This window comes from Ornithorhynchus anatinus, chromosome X1 (assembly GCF_004115215.2).
Source record: "Ornithorhynchus anatinus isolate Pmale09 chromosome X1, mOrnAna1.pri.v4, whole genome shotgun sequence".
Lineage (NCBI taxonomy): Eukaryota > Metazoa > Chordata > Mammalia > Monotremata > Ornithorhynchidae > Ornithorhynchus > Ornithorhynchus anatinus.
In genome coordinates, this window is record NC_041749.1 from 86,428,108 (window position 1) to 86,451,713 (window position 23,606).

The 23,606-nt window shown below is 44.9% G+C and overlaps 1 protein-coding gene across 5 annotated transcripts in view; it reads right to left on the reverse strand.

Moving 5' to 3' along the window:
• The window catches only part of SFMBT1 (Scm like with four mbt domains 1), a 139,081-nt gene that overhangs the window by 17,067 nt on the left and 98,408 nt on the right, over positions 1-23,606 (reverse strand). For all 5 annotated transcript variants that reach the window (XM_029051381.2, XM_029051376.2, XM_029051375.2 and 2 more), the window contains 5 exons: positions 18,853-18,935; positions 13,600-13,726; positions 11,222-11,335; positions 9,330-9,372; positions 8,121-8,170 (listed from right to left, as the gene is read on the reverse strand). In XM_029051381.2, coding sequence (XP_028907214.1) covers positions 8,121-8,170; positions 9,330-9,372; positions 11,222-11,335; positions 13,600-13,726; positions 18,853-18,935 — 417 coding nt within the window. The remainder of the gene's footprint in view (positions 1-8,120; positions 8,171-9,329; positions 9,373-11,221; positions 11,336-13,599; positions 13,727-18,852; positions 18,936-23,606) is intronic.

A 23,606-nucleotide genomic window follows, 5' to 3' on the forward strand; every position in this document is an offset into this window, starting at 1 on the left:
AAAGGCATACGCTACATGAGATTACAGGAGATGCACGGCATGGTGGAAAGAGCCCGGGCCTGGGAGTCAGAAGATCATGGGTCCTAATCCCGGCTCTGCCACGTGTCTGCTGTGTTACCCTGGGCAAGTCACTTCACTTCTCTGGGCCTCAGTTCCCTCATCTGTAAACTGGGGATTGAGATGGTGAGCCCCAAGTGGGACACAGACTGTGTCCAAACGATTTGCTTGTATCCACTCCAGCGCTTAGTATAGTGCTTGGCACATAGTACGTGCTTAACAAGTACCACAATTATTATTCTTATTATGTTGGCCAATAACCCTGCTTTATTGTGCCACTATAGCCAAAAAAAGCTGGGCATCATCCGGTAGGATTTAGGAAACGAAAGGCAGAATTTTGCTCCTAGATACAACTGTGGTACGCCTGCAACTGGAACTGTGCAAGTGATTCTTGTTGCTACACCGTAGGAAGGATATAGCAGAGCTGGAACAGGTACAGAGAAGCAGCGTGGCTCAGTGGAAAGAGCCCGCGCTTGGGAGTCAGAGTTCATGGGTTCGAATCCCGGCTCTGCCACCTGTCAGCTGTGTGACTGTGGGCAAGTCACTTCACTTCTCTGGGCCTCAGTTCCCTCATCTGTAAAATGGGGATTAACTGTGAGCCCCACGGGGGACAACCTGATGACCCTCTATCTACCCCAGCGCTTAGAACAGTGCTCTGCGCATAGTAAGCGCTTAACAAATACCAACATTATTATTACAGAGAATGGCAACCAAGATAAGCAGGAGAAGGGAGCAGCTTCTGTCTGAGGACAGACTGAAAAGATTAGGTCTCTTCAGTCTCTCCCCACTCCAGTCCATACTTCACTCTGCAGCACAGATCATTTTTCTACAGAGTTTAGTACATCTATCTCCACTCCTCAAGAACCTCCAATGGTTGCCCATCCATCTCCACATCAAACAGGAACTCTTTAACATCGGCTTTAAAGCACTCGATCGGCTTGTCCCCTCCTACCTCACCTCACAGATCTCCTCCAGCCCAGCCTGTACGCACTTTGCTCCTCCAGCCCCAGTGTTGCTCTCTGGACCCTGTTCGTCTGTCTCACCATTCATTCATTCATTCAATAGTATTTATTGAGCGCTTACTATGTGCAGAGCACTGTACTAAGCGCTTGGAACGTACAAATCGGCAACAGATAGAGACAGTCCCTGCCCTTTGACGGGCTTAGGGTCTAATCGGGGGAGACGGGCAGACAAAACAATGGCAATTTTCCCACGTCCCTCCTTCCATATATGCCAGACCACCACTCTCCCCTCCTTCAAAGTACATCTCCAAGAGGCCTTCTCTGTTTAAACCTTCTTTTCCCTGACTCCCTCTCCCTTCTGCATTGCTTATGCGCTGGTATCCGTACCCTTTAAGAACTTGATATTCACCCCACCCTCAACCCCACAGGACTTATGTTACCCGTAATTTGTGCATTAATATTAATGTCTTTTTCCCCCTTTAGACTCTAAGCTCCATGTGGGCAGGAAACATGTCTACCGCCTCTGTTGTACTCTCCCAAGCACTTAGTACAGTGCTCTGCACACGGTAAATCTGGTTGAGTTATTGATTGCCGAGATAGTGGCTGAGAAATCTACAAATCATAAAGGAAGCAGACAGGGCAGACACGGAATTGTTGTTCACTAAATTCCAAGTCACTGAAATAAAGGGACATGGATCAAAACTTAAAGTAGTTGATTCAAAACAAACCAAAATAGGTTTTTTTCCCCCTACAGCTGGTGGTAAACAGATGGAATTGATTACCATTGTCAGTTGTGCAAGCAAAAAATATTAAGAGGTTCAAGAAACTGATGAGATAAACTGATGAGAGATCCAAACTCGGTTACTAAAGGACAAGCTGTGAATGCTAGACAGTACGGCTCTAACCATGGGGCAGCAGTGTGGTTCAGTGAACAGAGCACGGGCCTGGGAGTTAGAGGACATGGGTTCTAATCCTGGCTCTGCCACATATCTATTGTGTGCCCTTGGGCATGTCACTTCACTTCTCTGCACCTCAGTTACCTCATCTGTAAAATGTGGACTGAGACTGTGAGCCCCAATGTGGGACAACCTGATTACCCTGTATCTACCCCAGGGCTTAGAACAGTGCTTGGCACATGGTAAGCACTTAAAAAATACCCCACCCCCCAAAAACCAAAGACAGACAAGATTAATAGTTTCAAGAAATTGATGAGGCAAATTGATGAGAGATCCAAAATCAGTTACGAAAGGACAAGTTATGAATGCTGGATAGTACGACTCTAGCCAGGGGGATGGATACGCAGATAGATAATATTAATAGGTTCAAGAAATTGATGAGGCAAACTGATGAGAGATCCAAAATTGGTAATTAAAGGACAAGGCATGAACGCTAGATAGGACAACTCTACCCACGGGGATGGGTGTGAAAGAGGGTAACCATCACATGTCAGCTGTGTGACTGTGGGCAAGTCACTTCACTTCTCTGTGCCTCAGTTCCCTCATCAGTAAAATGGGGATTAACTGTGAGCCTCACGTGGGACAACCTGATTCCCCTGTATCTACCCCAGTGCTTAGAACAGTGCTCTGCACATAGTAAGCGCTTAACAAATACCAAGGTTATTATTGTTCCTCTGGTCTGATCCGGTATTAGCTTTGTTTATGGTCTTACGCCAATTCTCCAAGAGTACACGCTATAGCTGAGACTCAGTGGACTTAACCTACAGATACAGAAGTAACACTTTTCACCCATGGTGACAGTCTGTGGAATAAGCATTCTGAATGCAGGGCATGTGTCTGTTACATTGTTATACTGTACTCTCTCAAGCGCTTATTGCACTGCTCTCCACACAGTAAGTGCTCGATAAATTCCACTGGCTTTGGTCTTGAGCCATCCCTTAATAACAAGTTAAACAAGTGACAGCTATTTCTCTGAAAGAACGAGTAATCTGTCTTTAGGTTTTGACTTGGCGGGGGGGCTTACTTTTAGTCACATTCTAACCAGGTTATGATTTTACAGTTGAATTATGAAGGGGATCAGTTTCAATTAAAGACAGTAGTAGGGCAGCCCCGCTCCCAACCTGTTGCCATCACTGTAATCGTCCTCGCTCCCGTCCACTGCTCCTCTGCCGCCACTTGGCTCCATTTCAAAAAATAATAATAATAATAATAATTGGCAGAGGACCCAGTCTATTCTAGAGATTCAGTAGGATTTCGGGTGACTTACTGTGATTGAGACATTTTTCTAAGCCTTAGTGACTTTCAACTTTCTGACAATAAGGCCAAACTATATTGACATTTTGTTCCTGAAGTGAAGGATGATTAAGATGTACTATGAGGAATCCCTCTAGGGATGCCTTCTCATACCTTGTATATTTACTGATGCAGCAGTTTAGAGCATCATAATTTGGAAAACTCGTTGGCACATAACCATTCAACGTCTTCATTGATTCAACATGCTGCTGATTTAATTCACTCCCTGAAACTTGAGTCATACTCCAGAGAAGGAGTATGTTTTCTCCGCACTCTACACAGTGGGGCATTTTTTAGCTTACACGATTGGAATGGGCATTTCTCCGCAACAGTGCCTGCTAGGCCACCATCAAAACACTGGACTTGGTTAGTGGAAGCCATCCACGCTCATGTGATAAACATAATTTAGACTATTGGCAGCAAAAAGAGTACTGAATCAAAAACACCTTGCAGCATCTCGCAGAGAGTTCCACAGCAATCTACAGCATGACATGCAAATCTATTTATGAGGGCACGTAAGCTCGTCACAGGCAGGGAATGTGTCTGATGATTTGGTTGTATCGTATTCTCCCAACGCTTAGTACGGGGTTCTGCACATAGTAAGCACTCAATAAATGCCACTGATTGATAAGAGACCTGTGTGACAAGTGGTGGGATGCCAAAGCTGAGGAGATCCAAGGCTACACGGCCTTCTACACACCACTCATGTCTTAACAGTGCCTCGGGAGAATAAAGACGACACTGGCTTCATCACAAAGAAGGGAAACCGGCAGAGGTGGCGACCACCACGGCGAGGTGGATACAGCACGGGCCTGGGAGTCAGAAGGTCATGGGTTCTAATCCCTGCTCCGCCGCTTGTCTGCTGTGTGACCTTGGGCAAGTCACTTCACTTCTCTGGGCCTCAGTTACCTCATCTGTAAATCAGGGTTTGAAACTGTGAGCCCCACGTGGGAGAGGGACTGTGTCCAACCCGATTTGCTTCTATCCACCCCAGCGCTTAGGACAGTGCCTGGCACATAGTAAGCACTTAAATACCATGACTATTATTATTTAACATGCCCTAGAAAGGGACAGGGACCGGGTCCAATTCCCACCTGTGTATCCTTTCCCCGTGCTTAGGAAAGGGCTCGGCACACAGTAAGCACTTCATAAATACTATTGCTATTTCTACTAAGAAACATCATCTCTTATCACATCACATTGTGACTTCATATCACAGTATGGCACAGTGGACGTGGTCTTCACAACAAATCCGATAAGGGAGAAACGTATTGAGCAGCACCAAGATCTCTTAAACAGTTCTAATAGGCCATAAAAAGAATTCAACCCTCTCAGTAGACCTGAAATAGGGCCAGAGGCAAGGGGATCATAAGGAAATTTGGCTGCCCCGAGAACCCATAATGGCATGCTTGGTCATGTCGGAGCTGGGGATGTCCTGTCTGATTCAATCAATCAATTAATGGCATGTGCTGAGTGCTTACTGTGAGCAGAACACTGTAATAAGTGCTTGGAAGAGTACAATATAACAGAGTTGGCAGACACACTGATTGACCCATTCCTTATTGTCAATGGTATAAAAACAGGGCTGTGTAGTTGGTTTGGTCCAGTTCAATTTACTCATTCAATTGTATTTACTGAGTGCTTACTGTGGGCAGAACACTGTACCCAGCTCTTGGGAAAGTACAAAATGACAATAAACAGACACATTCCCCGCCCGCATCGAGTTTGCAGTCTAGGCAGCCACACTGTAGGATACAACCAAGGACCCGGACTCTAGCAATCGGCTACACTTCTGATCCTCTGAGAAATTCTTCCACTCAGGCTCTGAGCAACGTCCAACACCCTAAAGACAGTCAAAAAATGCTACATATGGATCACCAGACTATGAGCGCATTGTGGACAGAGAATGTGTCTACCCGTGCTGTTGTATTATACTCTCTCAAGCGCCTAGTACGGCGCTCAGCGCTCAATAAATGCTACTGATTGACGACTATGCTCTACAAACACATGCCCCCAAAACACCCCAATGAGAATGATCGCAGATCATTTTGCAGTACGCTTCTTGAAAATAACTGTGGCACCTGTTAAGCACTTACTATGTGTTAGGCTCTGGGTAGATACAACATAATCAGAGGAGCCACAGCCCCTGGGCTACATAGGGTTCCTATTTTAATGGGGAGGGAGAAGAGGTATTTAATTCCTATTTTACAGATGAGGAAACCAAGGCCCAGAGAAGTTAAGTGACCTCCCCCCCAGGTCAGCAGGTAAATGGTGGAGTTGACCTAAAACCTGAGTCTCCTGACTCCCTGTCCTGGGCTCCTCCCACTGCTTTTTACGTCTATTATACTCTCCAGAGCACTTAAAACAGGGATTTGCACCAAGTAAGTGCTCAATCAATGCAACTGACTGACTGACTGCAGAGTCAGTCGGTCTTGGGCAGGGACTGTCTCTGTCTGTTGCCGAATTGTACACTCCAAGTGCTTAGTACAGTGCTCTGCACCCAGTAAGCGCTCAATAAATACGATCAAATGAATGAACAGAACAATAGGCGTGAAGAAAAATCAGCCTGCACCAGGATAAGGGTTAGAAGAAACATTTTAAGGACACAGAAAAGTGAATCCTCAGGCAATGCAGGATCGCAGCAGAAAACTGGGAAACAACAGTGCCGGACTGACCGGCTCTTTTTGAGCAGAAACTCTGATAGGCTCGTGAGACAGAGAAGTCAAAATCAAAAAAAGGCACCAGGTGCCGCAAAGAGCAAACACCAGCGGAACCAGGGACAAACCACAGGTGGCGGACGGGACTGTCAGCTCTCTGTCGGCCTTTTCTGTCCCTCTGGCACCCAGAGCTAACTTACTTCACCGGCAATGGTCTCATCTTTGAACACAAAAGAACAACTAAAGTGTTTTCTACTGTTGAAGATAATGGCTGGGGCTTAAAACCTGCTCTTCACATCTCCCTCACTGGCAAGGAGCAATCTAGAGCATTCTTGGCCCAGGTCTAGTGTTGGGGGGGGGGGGGGGGGGGGAGGGAGAGCCTACGACCCTTCCCCTACTCCACTGCTCCACGTCGATACCCATAGCCTTTGACGCTTGCATGGAAGCCCCTGTGCATGTGCTGCATAACGAGGATGCCCAGCTCCACTCAACCATCCTCCCTGTCTTCCAGAAGGAAACGCACACCAAACTGAGTGCCCGGCTCAAAGCCCAGTCCTTTAAGGACAAGCCGCTCTCCGGATTTAGCCCGCTTGGGCCCGGCCTGTACACATTACAGCTGCTCAAATCAGTTTCTTAAAAAACACAGTTCACAACACATCACTCCCTTCCCTCAAAAGCCTCTAACGGTTCTTCCCGTTAAATGAAAAGGCCTAACAATTGGCTTTAAAGCTTTCCACTAGCTGTTGCTTTCTTATCTATGAACTCTCTTTCCCACATCGCCCTGTCACACTCTTTCCTCCGCCCACGCTAATCTTCTAACTGTACTTCACTCCCAACTCTGCCACCTCTGACCCCTGGCTCACACCTTTCCCACTACCCAGAGCTCCTTCACTTCTACAATCAACCAGACCATATCCCTTCCACCTTTAAAATCCTCCTCCAAGAGGTATTACCCTGATGATCAACCCCTGCTTTCTGGCCACGTCACCTCATCGGGCACCTTTTAAAATTGGGAGTCCCATGAGGGACAGGGGCCGTGCTCAATTCCCACCTGTGTATTTTCTCCCAGCGCTTAGTACAACGCCCTGCACACAGTAAGGTACTATACCTGAGCAGACAAGTGTGTATCGCTTTAACTGACTAATATAGTTTCGCACATTTGTATCTACGCTCTTTTTTAAGTCACTCAGTAGTAATAATAATAATAATTGCAGTATTTGTTAAGCACTCTTTTTGTGCCTGGCACTGGACTAAGCACTGAGGTGGATACAAGGAAATCGGGTTGGACGCAGTCCCTGTCCCACATGTGGCTCACAGTCTCAATCCTCATTTTACAGATGAGATCACTGAGGCCCAGAGAAGTGACTTGCCCAAGGTCACACAGCAGACAGGTGACAGAACCAGGATTAAAACACTCACGACCTTCTGACTCCCAGGCTTTCCAGAGCCCCTACTGTCTCTCAAGAGCACTGTAGTGGATGTTTGGGGCAGGGTTACGTGTGGCTTAGTGGTAAGAGCATGGGTTTGGGAGTCAGAGGACGTGGGTTCTAATCCCACTCCGACACTTGTCTGCTAGGTGACGTTGGGCAAACCACTTAACTTCTCTGTGCCTCCATACCTCCTCTGTAAAATGGGGATTACGACTGTGAGCCCCACGTGGGACAACCTGATTACCTTGTATCTACCCCAGCACTTAGAATAATGCTTGGCACACAGTATGCGCTTAACAAATACCGTTTCTTGATTCTATTTATTGCCACTGTTCTTGTCTGTCTGTCTCCCCCGATTAGACTGTAAACCCGTCAAAGGGCAGGGACTGTCTCTGTTACCGATTTGTACATTCCAAGCGCTTAGTACAGTGCTCTGCACATAGTAAGCGCTCAATAAACACTATTGAATGAATAAGAGATGCAGCCACTGTTTCTGAAGACCTTGCAATTCAATTGCATGTTTGCCAATTTCCATCTGCTCATCTCTCCCCACTGGACTGCAAGCTCTTTGAGGGTGGGGACCAAGTATTTTGTTTCTGTCCCATGATCCCAAGAGTTTAGTACAGTGCTCCGCACACAGTAAATGTTGATGAAATTAAGGTCATCTCTTTAGGTCAGATAGAGGCTTTGTTCAAATACAGTAACCCGGGAGAACGAAGATGGTCCCTGTACCCTTGGATCACAAATAAGGACACGAGTTCATACCTGAGTCTGTGGAATTCAGCTCCTGGTTTTTCAGGCCTTCGGGAACTGTTCTTGAAGACAGAATTATGAAGTGAGGAGACAAGCATAATGGACACCTATCCCCGCTCTTACCCTCTTGTTGCTATTTTCCCTCACCCTCTTCGTTCACAGGAAGAATGTGTAGCCCAGAAGAGAATATGGGTAGCAGAAAGTAAAACTAAAGGCAGAAATTTCAATGACTATTCTGCTGAATTACTAAGTAACCACAGCATGCTTCTACAGGTGGTGAAGAGAAATCTGTGGAAAGTTGCATCCTGTTTGCCTTTAACCAATTATTTTAACTCACAAAATATTTGGCACTAAAGTTTTGTTTTCCCAAATGTGAAAACTAGAAAAAGCCTAACAGAACAAACTCCAGTAATCGAATTAAACAGTAGTCAATTAATTCTTGCAAAGCCAACTTGCCTGGAGGTTGGACTCTTTAGGTCTTGAAAAAATATTTTTTTCCCCATCTCCAGTTGTGCCCTACCTCTGTCTCCGGCTTCTAGGACTGCCCTTCCCTACCCCTTTCTGTAACTACCCTCTTACTCTTTCTTCAAATTACTCTAGTTCAACACTTTTGTAGCCAGCATTTTTGGCCCGGACAAAGGCATCACCTGGAGAATTTTCCCTAACTTTCCACACCCTCTCTCCAGCCCACTAGCACAACCAATTTTATCTGACTCAATCTTGTAATTTTTGAATCTATATGCTGACTGCATGCCTGTCGGCTCCCCTTTCAGAGGGTAAACTCTCGGAGGGTGGGAACTATGACTATTTATTAATTTGCACTGCAGAAACCTAGAATCTTGGAGACAGTCTACAAATACTGCCTGACTCACCCTGTCTTTCGATCTAAATTCCATCCCTACAAATCCCTTCCTAGTATTTTTACCTCCTTTTATTCACATGCCTGGAAAATTAGAGTCCTAAAAAAAATATGCTTTTAGGGACATAAAATCTCAAAGACGGGTTAAAGCCATTCTGTGTCCAACTTCATTCTGGGAAATGTTTGTAATTTGAAGGGAAGAATAAAACCCATCATAAAGTAAAACACAGGTTTAATCTTAGAAATCATTTCAAGTCACGATGAACACATAAGCAAGGAATTTCTACCCTGAAGTAACTATTTTTCTGTGCATTCCAAAGCCCTAAGTGCCAAATTACCGGGAATACCATTGTGTTACTTACTGTTTCTCTGGTTGAACCACTGCAACTTTCTTTTGTTTGTTCACTGAAAGGAAAAAAAAAAGTCTAACTGCTACCCAATTTTTTTAAAAAACTAAGAAAATAAAGCTACAAATCTTATACCAAACACTTAAAAATACTCCAATCACTGGGCAGACTTAATAACAAAGATAGCTCTTAAGTGCAAGCATTTTGTACACAAGTCTTTAACTCCCTCAGAAACTGTTATTGCTCTACAGTACCATGTTGACATAATACATGCAGCTATTCAATATATGCCCTTATCTTCAAGGGAAGTCAAAGTGGGCTTGCCAACACCAGTTCATCTATCCTCTTCCCCCATGCATTTGGATCAAACATCTAGCTTTAGATTTACATACATCACATATTTTCATATTAGATAACATATCTCTAGCGCGTAGACACATTTTTAGAATGACTTGCATATACTGCCAGTAACATACGGGCCTTTAACACGACTCCCTTCTTGGGTGTACCTTTGCTTGTGATATATTTTCGGCCTAGAGGGCGTTGGCTCGTTCAATAGGTTACACCTCACCTATGTACTCTTGCCAAATCTATATGGGGCTAAACGGAAATCTAATAATTAACAGGACTTGTAGTTCAGCAGAAGTGGTCCGGAATCAACAGAATGATGTTCAAAAGGGACAAATGCAAAGTAGTGCACAACAGGCCCCTGCCCCCCCAAATCCCTGCACAAACACAAGATGGATATTGACTGCTGATGAATAAGAATGTCAGAATAAGATCTGGGGACCAAAAGCTGAAGATGAAGGAGCAAAATAGTGCTGTTGGTTTAAAAATGTTATTCCTGAAGTCAAAGGAAATATATAATGTGCTATAGTTGAGAGGAATCCTTCCATTAAAGACAGCATTGTTCAGTCTGAGACTTAGAGAATGGCATCCAATTTTGGCCACCGGATTTTAAAAGAGATGTGGAAAGTCCAGAGATTAAAAAACCAAAAAATGATTAAAGAGATGGAAAAATTGGTTCCATGAGGAAAGGTTAATGGCAGTAGGGTTGTTTAATCTAGAAGAGAAAAATAAAGATAAGAGGTGATTTAATAGGTGATTCAAGAAGAGGAAGGGTTATTTTGAGAAGAATGCTGACCAGCTGCTTTCTATTTCCAGAGAGGAACAAACCAGAAGAAAAGATGTGCTCAGAGTGTGACAGAAAGCGTATGAGTGAATGAAGAACTGGGGGAGCGCGAATGAGAATGTATGTTTGAGAAGACACAAAGAAATCTTAATTAACAGTGATTTAATTCAGGAACAGGCTACCAACAAAGGTTGTGGAATCTCCTCCCCTGTAGATCTTTTAAAAATTAGAATAGGCCACCCTCTGATATGGATGATTTCATCCAAGGGTTTTAAAAAAAAAAAATCATAGGAGCCAGCTGGGTCGATATAGGAAAGGAGGGCTCAGTCTGATCATGGCAGAAATTTCCCTCCTCCACCCGCGTCACAAGAAGTCTAACATCCTTTCAGTGTAAGCTAGAAGTCCACACTTTACTTACTGTTCATCTAAGAAGAGACTCCACAAGTTTTTGTTGAAGAAGAGACAGAGAGAGAGAGAGAGAGAAGGAAAGTGAGAGGAGGCAGAATTTTATAGTCAAAAATTTTTAGTGGTTTCTTTTCATTGGACATTGCAGTGACACATGCCCAGTCCCTTCGGGCAGATATGCAACCGCTTTCAAAACCGTAAGTTATAAATCAGAGCCTGAAGCCGAGATGAGCTACTGTTGTGGCATGTAGTTTGAGCTTTCCTCTAGAGTGTCAAAAGATTTATCCTAATAGGCAGTGACTGCAAAATGGTTCAATCTTACAGGTTTTTGGCATTCCAGCCACTCTAGTTAGAAAAACTGGACTGGTACCTAATCCTCGGCGAGGAGACCTGAGCTGGTAACCATTGGTCTCACACCAACCCACAGGAAAAATATTCATGGACTCCACACTCACGATGCATTCAGGCACGGGCTGTTTTGAGCCTAAGGTCAAAAAAAAAAAGTGGGGGAGGGGGTGGGGAAGGAGGAGAGAAGAGAAAATCTCAAAAAAGGGTTCATCAAAAGTCTTATTTCACAGTATCATGCTACATCTGCACTCGGTTGACAAGGGATTCTATTTGGAAGGTTCTTATTAAAACCCAATTTACTGCTGTCCACGCTACTGGGAGGAACACGCCTGGCCACTGACAGCTGAAATGTGGGTGCCATTCGGAAGAGTTGGGCTGAAAGCACATTCCGAAATGGAAATTCAATTAGTCGAAACACTTGGGAAAATAAGGGGCATGAGCAACTGGTTCACTCTGGGCCCCTGTTGCAAAGAGATCTCCCAGCAGGTCAGAAGCTGTACCATTTCATTTAGAGAAGTACTCCAACTGAAATGGTTCAGCCAGCTCGTCTCCAAGTCGGGGGGGGGGGGGGGAGGGGTGGTGTGAATCTAAATCCATGGTCTGGGCAACAAATTCAAAGTCATTTTGTGTATTTTGTTTAATGAGATGTACATTACCCTGATTCTATTTATTTGCCACTGTTTTGATGAGATGTTCTTCCCCTTGACTCTATTTATTGCCATTGTTCTTGTCTGCCTGCCTCCCCCGATTAGACTGTACGCCTGTCCAAGGGCAGGGCCTGTCTCTAGTTGTTGCCGATTTGTACATTCCAAGCGCTTAGCACAGTGCTCTGCACATAGTAAGCGCTCAATAAATACTATTGAATGAATGAATTTGGTTTTCTGCACACAGAAGATGAACAGTAATGTTGTCCACCTCTTTGAGTGAGAGTTGCTTGTTCCCCTAAGACCGAGAAGAAATTAGTGAAATTCTTCCTTTCAAGATGCGCCTGGCAAATATTTACATCCTCTAGAATATCAAACTTAATACATACAAACTTCCAAAATAATGTGTGCTAAATAGGGAGCAGAACCTTTCTCAAACTTACGAGTTACGCTACGGAAATACTATTTCAACTTTTTCAGACCCTGTTTGCTGGTTCTCTGTGGCAGGAAGGAACAAAAATCACTATGAATAAACTTGGATCCTAAGGGTCATTCCCATCTAATTCAATCACCCGGAAACACTCATCTTTTGATAGATAGTTGTCCTTTCACAACTGCAGGGACCGTATTTTTAATTTTTATTGAACTCCCTCAAGCCCTACCTAGTAAATTGCTCTGCACACAGGAGGTTCTCAATAAATATTTATGAATGATAATCTTCCAAAAGAAAATTCTTCATTATGCCCACTTTCTAAGGTTTCCAAAGCAGGCTTTAGCAACCCACGATCCTTACCAGAATGTGGTACGCTGAGCCAGCCGAAGGAACACGGCCATGGCTGAACACAAATGCCACACTGGACTTTAATGGATATGGGCTGCTGCTGTTCCAGACCCTCAGCAGTTAATACTAACTGTAGTATTTGTTAAGAACTATGTGCCAAGCACTGTGGTAAGCTCTGGGCTAGACACGAGATAATCAGGTCAGACAAGTCTCTGTCCCACCTGGGGCTCACAGTCTAAGCAGAAGGGAGAACAGGCTCTGAATCCCCATTTTACAGATGAGGCAACTGAGGCACAGAAAAGTGAAGTGACCTTTCCAAGGTCACACAGCAGGCTCTTGGCAGAGCTGGAATTATAAGTAGCATGGCCTAGTGGATAGAGCACGGACTCGGGAGTCAAAAGGACCTGGGTTCTAATCCCAGCTCTACCACTTATCTGCTGTGAGACCTTGGGCAAGTCTTTTAACTGCCATGTTCCTCAATGACCTCATCTGTAAAATGGGGATTAAGACTGTGAGCCCCATGTGGAACAGGGACTGTGTGCAACCAGATTTGCTTGTATCCATCCCAGTGCTTAGTACAGGGCCTGGCAAAGAGTAAACACTTAAGAAATACCATTATTATTATTACTATTAGAACTCAGGTGCCCTGAGTCCCTGGCCTCCCCAACCCACCCAACTACTCCCAGCCGCATCACATACCCCTCCTCCCCAACTCATTCCCCAGATGAGCATAAGAAGCCAAATATATTGCTGGCTTTTACCCCAAATTAGAATTTAGAGATTATTTAGGATGCTTGACATTGAATTCTACTTCTTCCACTGAGTTAGTTTGGGACCTGGAGCTCTCCCTGTGACTCATTTCACCTTCCTGAAAAAAGCAATATAAACTGAAAACTACCTCAAAAAAACCCCCAAAACAACATGGTCAAAAGGGACCCAGACCAAACTTTTCAGGCCCTCTGGAGTGATACCTACCTTCCAACTGAAGCCACAGGTAGGAACCCTTAACCATCGTAACGGTAGCCACGCATACTTCTTCAGGATCAATAGGGTTCACGGCCTCAAGCTTCATGTTCTCCTTAAATCCATGATCCGAAATTGGCTAGAGGAAAGTCCAATGAAAAAATTCCACTCGGGCACAATAATATCCTCAGAATTGAAGCAATGGACTAACGGTGGGCACGTATTATGGAAAACATGTTTTCCATGCAGGGCAGCTTCCTATCTTCAGATAGAAACTTAAAATCATTTTACGTATCAAGAAGGTGCACTGTGACATAAAATGAAATACTTTGAAACTGAGCCCCTAGCAGAGTCTTCACCTTCCCTCCTAAACCTACTCCTCCCATCACTATCTACACCGTCCTCCTCCCGGCTCCAGAAGTTCATAAACTTGGTGTAATCTTTGAAGCGCTTAGTACAGTGTTTTGCACACAGTAAGTGCTCAATTAAAAATGATTGAATGATTTCCTCTCCAACTATTACTTCCCTCATTCGGTCCTGCTGGTCTGTCCCCCACAATGTTTCCCGGCTCCTCTCTGTCCTCTCCACCACCCAGTTTCAAAGCCTCGTCGCTTCTCAGCCTCCTTATTCTAGTCTTCTTGGCTCAAGGCTTTCCCCATTTTTCATACGGTGACCAAATCATTCTAAAATGCCATTCACAAAGCATCACTCTCCTCCTCAAATACCTCCAAAGGCTACTCGTTTCTCCTGGCATAGAGCAAAACCTCCTTCCCATTGGACTTAAAGGTCCAGCTGTCTTTTTATATATTCACTCTTCTTCCACTACACCCCAGCTCGCACTCTTCACGCCTCCTAAGCTAACCTTCTACCGCTCTCAACTCTCCTGTCTCCGACCCAGGTCTTCACCCCCTTTCCTCTTGCGTGGAACTCCCTCCCTCCTCTCGTACATCTGTAGGATCACTTCCTGCTCCAGGTGCAAAACTTTCTAAAAAGCCATCTGCTACCAAAGGCGTGCCCCGATTACTCAGTACCTTCCCTGATCACATCATCCCACCACCCACCTCTAGCACTCCAGTGTATATTCTATTTAAACCCATCTGAACAACAAAGAACAGTCGTTTTAAGTGCATACTGTGGTCTAGACTGTGGGGCCTGCACGGGTCTCTTTCAGCCACACAGGCATCCAGAGATGAATTTCCCTGTCGTCTTCGAGCGTGAAGGGCGAGTACACCTATTATAACTACCTACTCTATGGATCCACTACCAGAACGACTGCAGATGGAGGTGGGACGTTGTGGGAGAGATGTGTCCATGGCGTCGCTATGGGTCGGAGACGACTCGACACCAGAAGTCAAGATTTTTGTGTTGATCATTTGTTGCTATAACCTTCCACTCTTATTCATATTTTATGTTTGCCGTGTGGCTTAGTGGAAAGAGCACGGGCTTGGGAGTCAGAGGTCATGGGTTTTAATCCCGACTCCGCCACTTGTCAGCTGTGTGACTTTGGGCAAGTCGCTTAACTTCTCTGTGCCTCAGTTCCCTCATCTGTAAAATGGGGATTAAGACTGTGAGTCCCACATGGGACAACCTGATTACCTTGTATCTACCCCAGTGTTTAGAACAGGGCTTGGCACATAGTAAGCGCTTAACAAATACCATCATTGTTGTTATTATTTCCCTATTGAATTGCAATCTCCTTAAGGACTCTCCTTCTACAACCCAACCTGCATACTTCGCTCTTCCAATGCTAACCTTCTCACTGTGCCTCCATCTCCCCTATCTCGCCGCCGACCCCTCGCCCACGTCGTGCCTCTGGCCTGAACGCCCTCCCTCCTCAAATCTGACTGACAATTACTCTCCCCGGGCTTCAGAGCTTTATTGAGGGCGCACATCCTCCAAGACACCTTCCCGGACTAAGCCTCTCCTTTCCTCTTTTCCCACTCCCTTCTGCGTCACCCTGACTTGCTCCTTTTGTTCTTCCCCCCCTCCCTGCCCCACAGCACTTACAATTACATCATTGTAATTTATTTATTTGTATTACTGTCTGTCCGGCCCCCTCTAGACTGTAAACTCATTGTGGGCAGAGAATGTGTCTGCTTATTGTTGCACTGTACTCTCCCAAGCGCTTAGTATAGTGCTCTGCACACAGTAAGCGCTCGATAAATACGACCGAATGAACAGATGAAAGGAACCAGGTCTTCTGTTTCTACTGAAGGTTCCCAAGTGCTCTGCATACAGGAGTCGCTCAACGGAATTGGTAATAATGATGACGACAAGCCTTATGGAAAATGCTTTCTTTCTATGGTGCGCAGCACTAATGCAGACCTGGATTTTTAAAGAAGGAAATGAAGAAAAAGTTTTTACCTCTTGACGAGCAAGGGCAGAACCACACCTAAAAGATGTGAATGCAATGCTTGCCAGGTCAGCTGGGCATAATACCGGTTATAGGGGAAACAAAGAGTTTAAGAGGTTCCTGTCATGAGAGCAATTTTCATGACCTTAATTAAGTCGGTACAGGTGATGCAGTCATCCAGCAGGCAAAGCAAAACAAACCAGAAGACTTAATTTCATCTATAGGACTCGAGGGAGTTGGGGTTAATTGAGAACAATATCGGAGAAGCCAGGGCACGGCTAGACGTTACCAGAGGGGTGTTTTACAACACTGCTGCTTAGGCCATGTGTTGTTTTGCCATGCCAAGGGAGAGGCTGGAGAAACCACATGGAGTCAGGAAAACTGAAGTCAGGAAAACTTCTCCTCATCTCCCACTCCCTTCTGCACTGCCCTGACCTGCTCCCTTTGCTCTTCCCCCCTCACGGCCCCACAGCACTTTTGTATATATCTGTAATTGTATTTATTTGTACTGATGTCTGTCTCCCCCCAGCTTTAGACTGTAAGCTTGTTGTGGGCAGGGAATGACTGTTTGTTGTTGAACTGTACTTTCCCAAGCGCTTAGTACAGTGCTCTGCACACAGTAAGCACTCAATAAATATGAATGAATGAAAACATAGCAAGAGAAGCTTAATACTGAAAGAAGGTCTAGAGGAGAACAACTCATTTCTCATACCAGTGGTTTATTTGAGGTACTTGAATGCCGAAGCTCCTTGTGGGCAGGGAACTCATACTGTACTCTCCCAAGTGCTCAGTACAGTGCTCTGCACACAGTAAACTCAATAAATACCACTGATTGATCGATTTAACTGCTATAGTCATTTTATTTCCCTAATTTTGTAACTCCGGTTCAGGGAGCTGGAGGGAGACGGGAATATGTGTGAAGGAATGGTGCAGTTAAGAGTGAAACTACCCGCTTCTCAAGTAGTTTCATTTTGTAGGTGACCTTCTCTCCCCAGATTGAACCAGGAGCCACTGTTTCCATGGTCCAACACAACCCTAGACACGGTGCAGGAAGGAGGTGGCATAGAGTTAAGATGATGGTTCAATAGTATTTATTGAGCGCTTACTATGTGCAGAGCACTGTACTAAGCGCTTGGGATGAACAAGTCGGCAACAGTCGGCAATCAGATGGTTCTGATTTTCCGTAGCCCAAGGCCCGCTCCACCTGCCCCTAAAACTGATTAAGTTTGTTAGTAAACAGTGCTTCTATTCTTTTTTAAAAAGAAATACTTGGGTACGCTATATATCTTGGGCATCCCAAATCCTTTTCTCTCACAGCAATGACTGGTCATATTAGAACCCCAAATGGTTCCCAATCCTGGCACCGGAAAAATCTTTTAAGCCACTGGGTTGGTGCCGATGAAGAGCCTGAAAATTTGGGTGGCCCTAGTCTGGCAAACTGAAATATTAAAAACTGAAAGCCAAATTTATAAACTCCTCAACGAGATGGGTTCAGAAAAGGTTCTGAGGCATATGAGATAAAAGTCCGGTTTGGCACAGGCACGGGGGAATCATATAGGTGGTTTCAGCCTCCTTGAGGTACAGGCCTGTCACAACTGTCTACGCAGGGAGGCGGCGTGATAGAATACAAAGAGCAAAGGACTGCAAGTCGAGAGCCCTGGGTTCTTCAATGATGGGGAATGCGACTCGGAACCCGCTACTCGAGTCAATCAATCAACCAATGGTATTTATTGAGCTCTTACTGTGTGCAGAGGACTGTACTAAACGTTTGAGAGAGTACAAAACGACAGAGTTGACAGACATGCTCCTTGCCCACAATGAGCTTATAGTCTAGAAGGGGAGACGGACATCAAAATACATAATTTATAGACATGTACGTAAGTGCAGTGGGGCTGAGGTAGGGTAAATATCAAGTGCCCAAAGGGTACAGATCCAAGTACACAGATGAGGCAGAAGGGAGAGGGAGTTGGGGAGGAGAGGGCTTGACTGGGCTAGGCCTCTAGGAGGAGACGTGACCTTAATAAGGCCTTGAAGGTGGGGAGAGTGGCGGTCTGGTGTAGACGGAGGGAGAGGGCGTTCCAGGAGAGACGGAGGACGTGGGAAAGGGATCAGCGGCGAGATAGGTGAGATGGGGGCACAGCAAGCAAGCTGGTGCTAGAGGAGCGAAGTGTGGGCTGAGCTGTAATATGAGATCAGTGAGGTAAGGTAAAAGGAGGTGAGCTGATTGAGGGCTTTAAAGCTGGTGGTAAAGAGTTTCTGTTTGATGTGGAGATGAGTGGACAACCCCGGACGTGGACTAAACATTTATTTTTCTTTGAAAAATCATCTGGGCAGCAGAGTGAAGTTTGGACTGGAGTGGGGAGAGACAGGAGGCAGGGAGGTCAGCGAGGAGGTGGATGCTTTAGTCAAGGAGGGATAGAATAAGTGCTTGGATCAGCACAGTAGCAATTTGGATGGAGAGGAGAGGGCGGATTTTAGCGATGCTGTGAAACAGTGGAACCCTTAGTAAAAACAGTGCACATACGTACATGAAATAAAAAGGCTTTCTAAAGGGCATAGAGATAATTTTTCTTCCATTTAACATTTTGCCATTTTTTTTAGGTTGACTAGAATAATCTCCAAGACCCACAAAGTCACTGCCTTAATTGACACGACTCTATTGATGACACCAGAAACTAGATTCATTTTAAATAAAATTCTCAAAAAGCATCTTATCAACTTCACACTTCCACGGATGGCTCCACTCCTACAACAATGGTGGCTTAAATTGTGACCAAAGAGTTTAGGTGACTACTGATATTTTGGGGTTGGAATCACTGTCACACCAAGTAAGAGGAACACTGACAGAAGATGGCTGCATCCTTGCAAGTCAGCTACAAGGAGGAGGATCTTACTAACAGAGAAATGCTTACCAAAGGAAAGCAGCTCTGGGGAGCAGCTTCAGCACCGCACTGTTTGAGGTAGTCCGCCCAATCAAAATCCTGGGTCGGGTAACCTAGAGCGGGGAAAAAAGCCCATACATTTTTAAATGAACACTTTATATCTAGCCCAGTACTTAGCACGGTGCTTGGCATCTTGTGCGGGCTTAATAAATACCACCACTATCGACATTATCAACTGCATCTAGATGAATTAATGTCCTGAAAGCTACAATTAGTCCTTTTTACCATGCACCCAAGTGCTACTCAGATACACGTCTGCCAAAAGCGATGCCTCTAGGTGCAATATCCGATGTTCAAATTCCTTTGGTTCTAAACTGGATCACTTACTACGCTTTTAGACGCAGGAAGACTGAGACCGGCTCAATCAATCGTATTTAGTGAGCGCTTACTGTGTGCTTACGTGTGCATCTGTACAGGGCTCCCAATAGGAATTTAAATTCCCAAGTAGTTCTGATGAGCACAGTTCCAACTGAACTCTTGAGCGATGCTAGCCAGAATCCTTCCTTATCGAACAACAACGTTAACTATGCACTACCCGAATCCCAATGCAATTTTACAGCAAAAAGGAACCCAGCAGATATGATCTTTGTATTATGACGGATACAGAAAGCGTCAGGGAGCAACCCCCAAACTTCTACTGTTTTCATAAACCGTATAAAAGTATTTGACACTATCCAGAGACCGGGGCCGTGGTAATTAGTAAGCTGCCTCAGAAATTCACCGAGATCCTTAGGCTATCTCATAATGGTACAGTTGGTGGACTCAGTTGAAGGTTTCTGGCACTTTCCTAGTCATCATTAGAATGAAAAGGGCTTTTTCAGTCCATTTTATACCGCCATGCTTGAGGATGGAATGAGGGCTCTGGAATCAGAATGCCACGGAAAACTCTTCCACCTCAACAGATGACTACAAGCATCATCAAAAGTCTCTGGGGCAGGCATCCAGGAACTGCTATATACTGACAATGACTGCATTCGAGATGCACACACCAGAAAACGTGCAAGTGATCAGCAATCACTTTGCAGATTCGACACAGCCCTGTGGTCTTCTAAGAAATCTGAAGACCAGTCGACAGCTGGGAAATCCTATACCAAACCATCAGACACCCAGAACTTGATAATGATTAATAATAATAATGTTATTTGTTAAGCACTTACCACGTGCCAGGCACTGTACTTAGCGCTGGGGTGGATACAAGCGAAACAGGGAGGACACAGTCCCTGTCCCACGTGGGGCTCACAGTCTCCATCCCCATTTTCCAGATGAGGTAACTGAGGCCCAGAGAGTGAAGTGACTTGCCCAAGGTCACACAGCAGACAAGTGGAAGAGCTGGGATTAGAACCCATGACCTCATGACTTCCAGCCCTTTGCTCTCTTCACTACGCCATGTACATTGTCAATAAATTTGCTACCTAGGCAATGACCAACGACACATCGAGAGACAGAACCCACAAGACGGAATGTAAAAAGGCAGTATGGCTTTTGGCAAATTGACGGTGCAATCGTAATGGGGCACCAAGCTCTATATCAAGCCGTAATAATAATGTTGGTATTTGTTAAGTGCTTACTATGTTCAGAGCACTGTTCTAAGCACGGGGGTAGATACGGGGTCATCAGGTTGTCCCACGTGAGGCTCACAGTTAATCCCCATTTTACAGAGGAGGCAACTGAAGCACAGAGAAGTGAAGTGACTTGCCCACAGTCACACAGCTGACAAGGGGCAGAGCTGGGATTCGAACCCATGTCCTCTGACTCCCAAGCCCATGCTCTTTCCACTGAGCCGCGCCGCTTCCCTGTATGGCATCCAGCTTTCTATATGGCAACCCGATTTGCTTGTATCCATCCCAGCGCTTAGTACAGTGCCTGGCACAAAGTAAGCACTTAACAAATACCATGTACATATCTGCAATTTATCAATTTATGTCTGACTCCCCCTATAGACTGTAAGCTCATTTTGGGCAGGGAATGTATCAGTTTATTGTTACATTGTCCTCTCCCAAGTGCTTAGTGCAGTGCTCTGCGCCCAGTAAGTGCTCAATAAATACAATTAAGTGATTGAATAAATTCCACCACTATTATTAATAAGTATTAATGATAAGGCCTGGATCTACTACAGAAGATACATTCAGCTTTTTAAAGCAGCTTCATCAGCATCATCCTTGACCCATTTATCGACATCACATGGCATGAAAGATTATGAGTAACGAGGGCCTGGAATGCAATCGGTTCGCCAGCACTGAGGCAATACTCATAGCAACATAGGTTTGCTGAACGGGATACATGAAGACAGTGGATTCAGAGGCCACATGATGAACTCAAAGGCGGCATCCGCAATCAGGAAGGGCAAGAAAAAATGCTTTAAAGAAGTAGTTATGCGGCCCCACAGTCGTTCTGTAAATATCCGCATACTCCACTATTTCCCCTATCTGTAATTTATGTTAATGTCCGTCTCCCCTGTCCACTGTACGCTCCTTGTGGGCGGGGATCCCATCTACCAGCTCTATTATATTGTATTTTCCCAAACAGTACAGTGCTCTGCACAAAGGAAGTGCTCAAATGCCACTGATTGCTTGAGTGATAGATTATATATTCTATAATATATATCATATCTATAATATAAATCTGGCGAGGCTTTGCCCTACCGCAGAAGATAATGATGGGGGATAGGGGAGGAGGGGAAAATTTCAGGGTTCATCTGTGCTCTTTTTCAGAAAGGGCAAGGGAAAATAAGAAAGGTGGGTTCGAGGAAGAAGCAGCCTTGCCTAGCGGACAGAGCACAGGCCTGGAAGTCAGAGGGCCTGGGTTCTAATCCCAGGCCTGTCACTTGTCTGCCGTGTGACCTAAGGCACGTCACTTGGCTTCTCTGTCCTCAGTTAACTCATCTGAAAAATGGGAATTAAAACCGTGAGCCCCATGTGGTTCACGGACTGTGTCCGACCTGACCAGCTTGTATTTACCATCCCAGCACCTGGTACAGTGTCTGGCACAAAGAAGGCACTTAACAAATACCATTTTTATAAAAAGCAAGTGTGGCACCCAAATCCAACTCTCTACAGCCTCCACCTTTGGGGTCGGATCAGATGTCAGTTCACCAGAGTCCCTTCTCCCCGGGTTGGCCGGAAAGAAACAGTGCATGATATATATATATATATATCTCATGTAATATAATCAAACAGTGGGCCAACTGGGGCTATTCTAAGGTAAGTCATCCCTACGATCTTGTGACTGTTACCTTTCTTTCTTTAAAGCACACCACTCTGAAGCACAGAAACTGAGCTACACCTGGATTTTAATCACCTGATCTTAAATACCCATTTCCCTCCCCCTTAACCTGTGAGCCTCACGTGGGACAAGGACTGTGTCTGACCTGACTGTATGGCAGATGCCCCAGTGCTTAGCACTGGCACATAGCATTCACTTAACATTATTATTATTATTACTATTATTACAAGAGCAAATGGAATTTGAACTGAGAGACTATTCAGGGACCAAGCTGACTTGAGAAGCAAAGATTCTTGCTATGATTTTTGAAAGAATTCTGATAAATACCTCTTTTAAATTTTTTTTTTTAAAGGAAGACAAGTAAAACCAATAAATGTTGCTCTCTGAAACCCTTCAAAACAATGCAGCGGGTCAGGTTTAAGAAAAGGCAACTAGTCAAACTAATTAAACAAGAAATGTAATGCAAAGATTGTAGGGTAATAATTCTCAGCCTGGTGCCCGGGGTGAATTGGAACTCTGCTTTAAAACTGTGGATACAGATAGATGACATTGTCATCAAATGTTTTCCGATTTGTTGCCTTGTAAATTGGGGAAACATCCACAGTGAAGAGGCTACTATGCCAAATGTGTTTTCAAATCAATTACAGCCAACTCTCACATACAATATTAGCAATTCATTCAACATATTTTTAGATGTGAAAAAGCTTATTGGTTATTTATGCTTTCCCCTGACTCCCCAGCAGCTCCAGGCTCTGGGAAGGAACAGACTGAAAATGAATCACCTCCCGATAGCATCTGGAGCTGCAGGGGCGTAAAGGGAAGCCTAGAACCCATTTCTGACCTTCCTGAATGTCATCCCTGAATTTGAAATGGGACCCAGATATCCCTTATAGCAAATGGCACCAAAATATCTTTCCCGAATCATGACAGCCTCTCCCTTTCATCTTGGAGTTCACCTTTCACAGTGTGATTATCAGATGACGCCACTGACTCCCTAGCCAGCTTCCTGCTTTTGATATACTTTATTTACTTGCATAATTGACCCACTTTGGGCATAATTTCTGTAACTCAAACGGGGGAGGAGCTATTATATGGGGAATGAAGCCTACCAATAAGGGGAGCAGGAGGAAAAAAAATAAGGAGAAGTTCTACATAGTAGAACAGTATTTATGCCAAACATTGTACTGAGCATTGGGTTAGACGCAGTACATGTAGACTGGACAGTGTCCTTGTCCTACGCAGGGTTCAAAGTCTAAGTAGGAAAGTGAATAGGTTAGCTCACCTATTACCCATTAGAATCGATTAGACTGTAAGCCCGTCATTGGGCAGGGATTGTCTCTTTCTGTTGCCGAATTGTATATTCCAAGCGCTTAGTACAGTGCTCTGCACATAGTAAGCGCTCAATAAATACTACTGAATGAATAGGTACTGAATCCCCATTTCACAGATGAGGAAACTGAGGCACAGAGAAGTTAGGTGACCAGCCCAAGGTCACGCAGGAG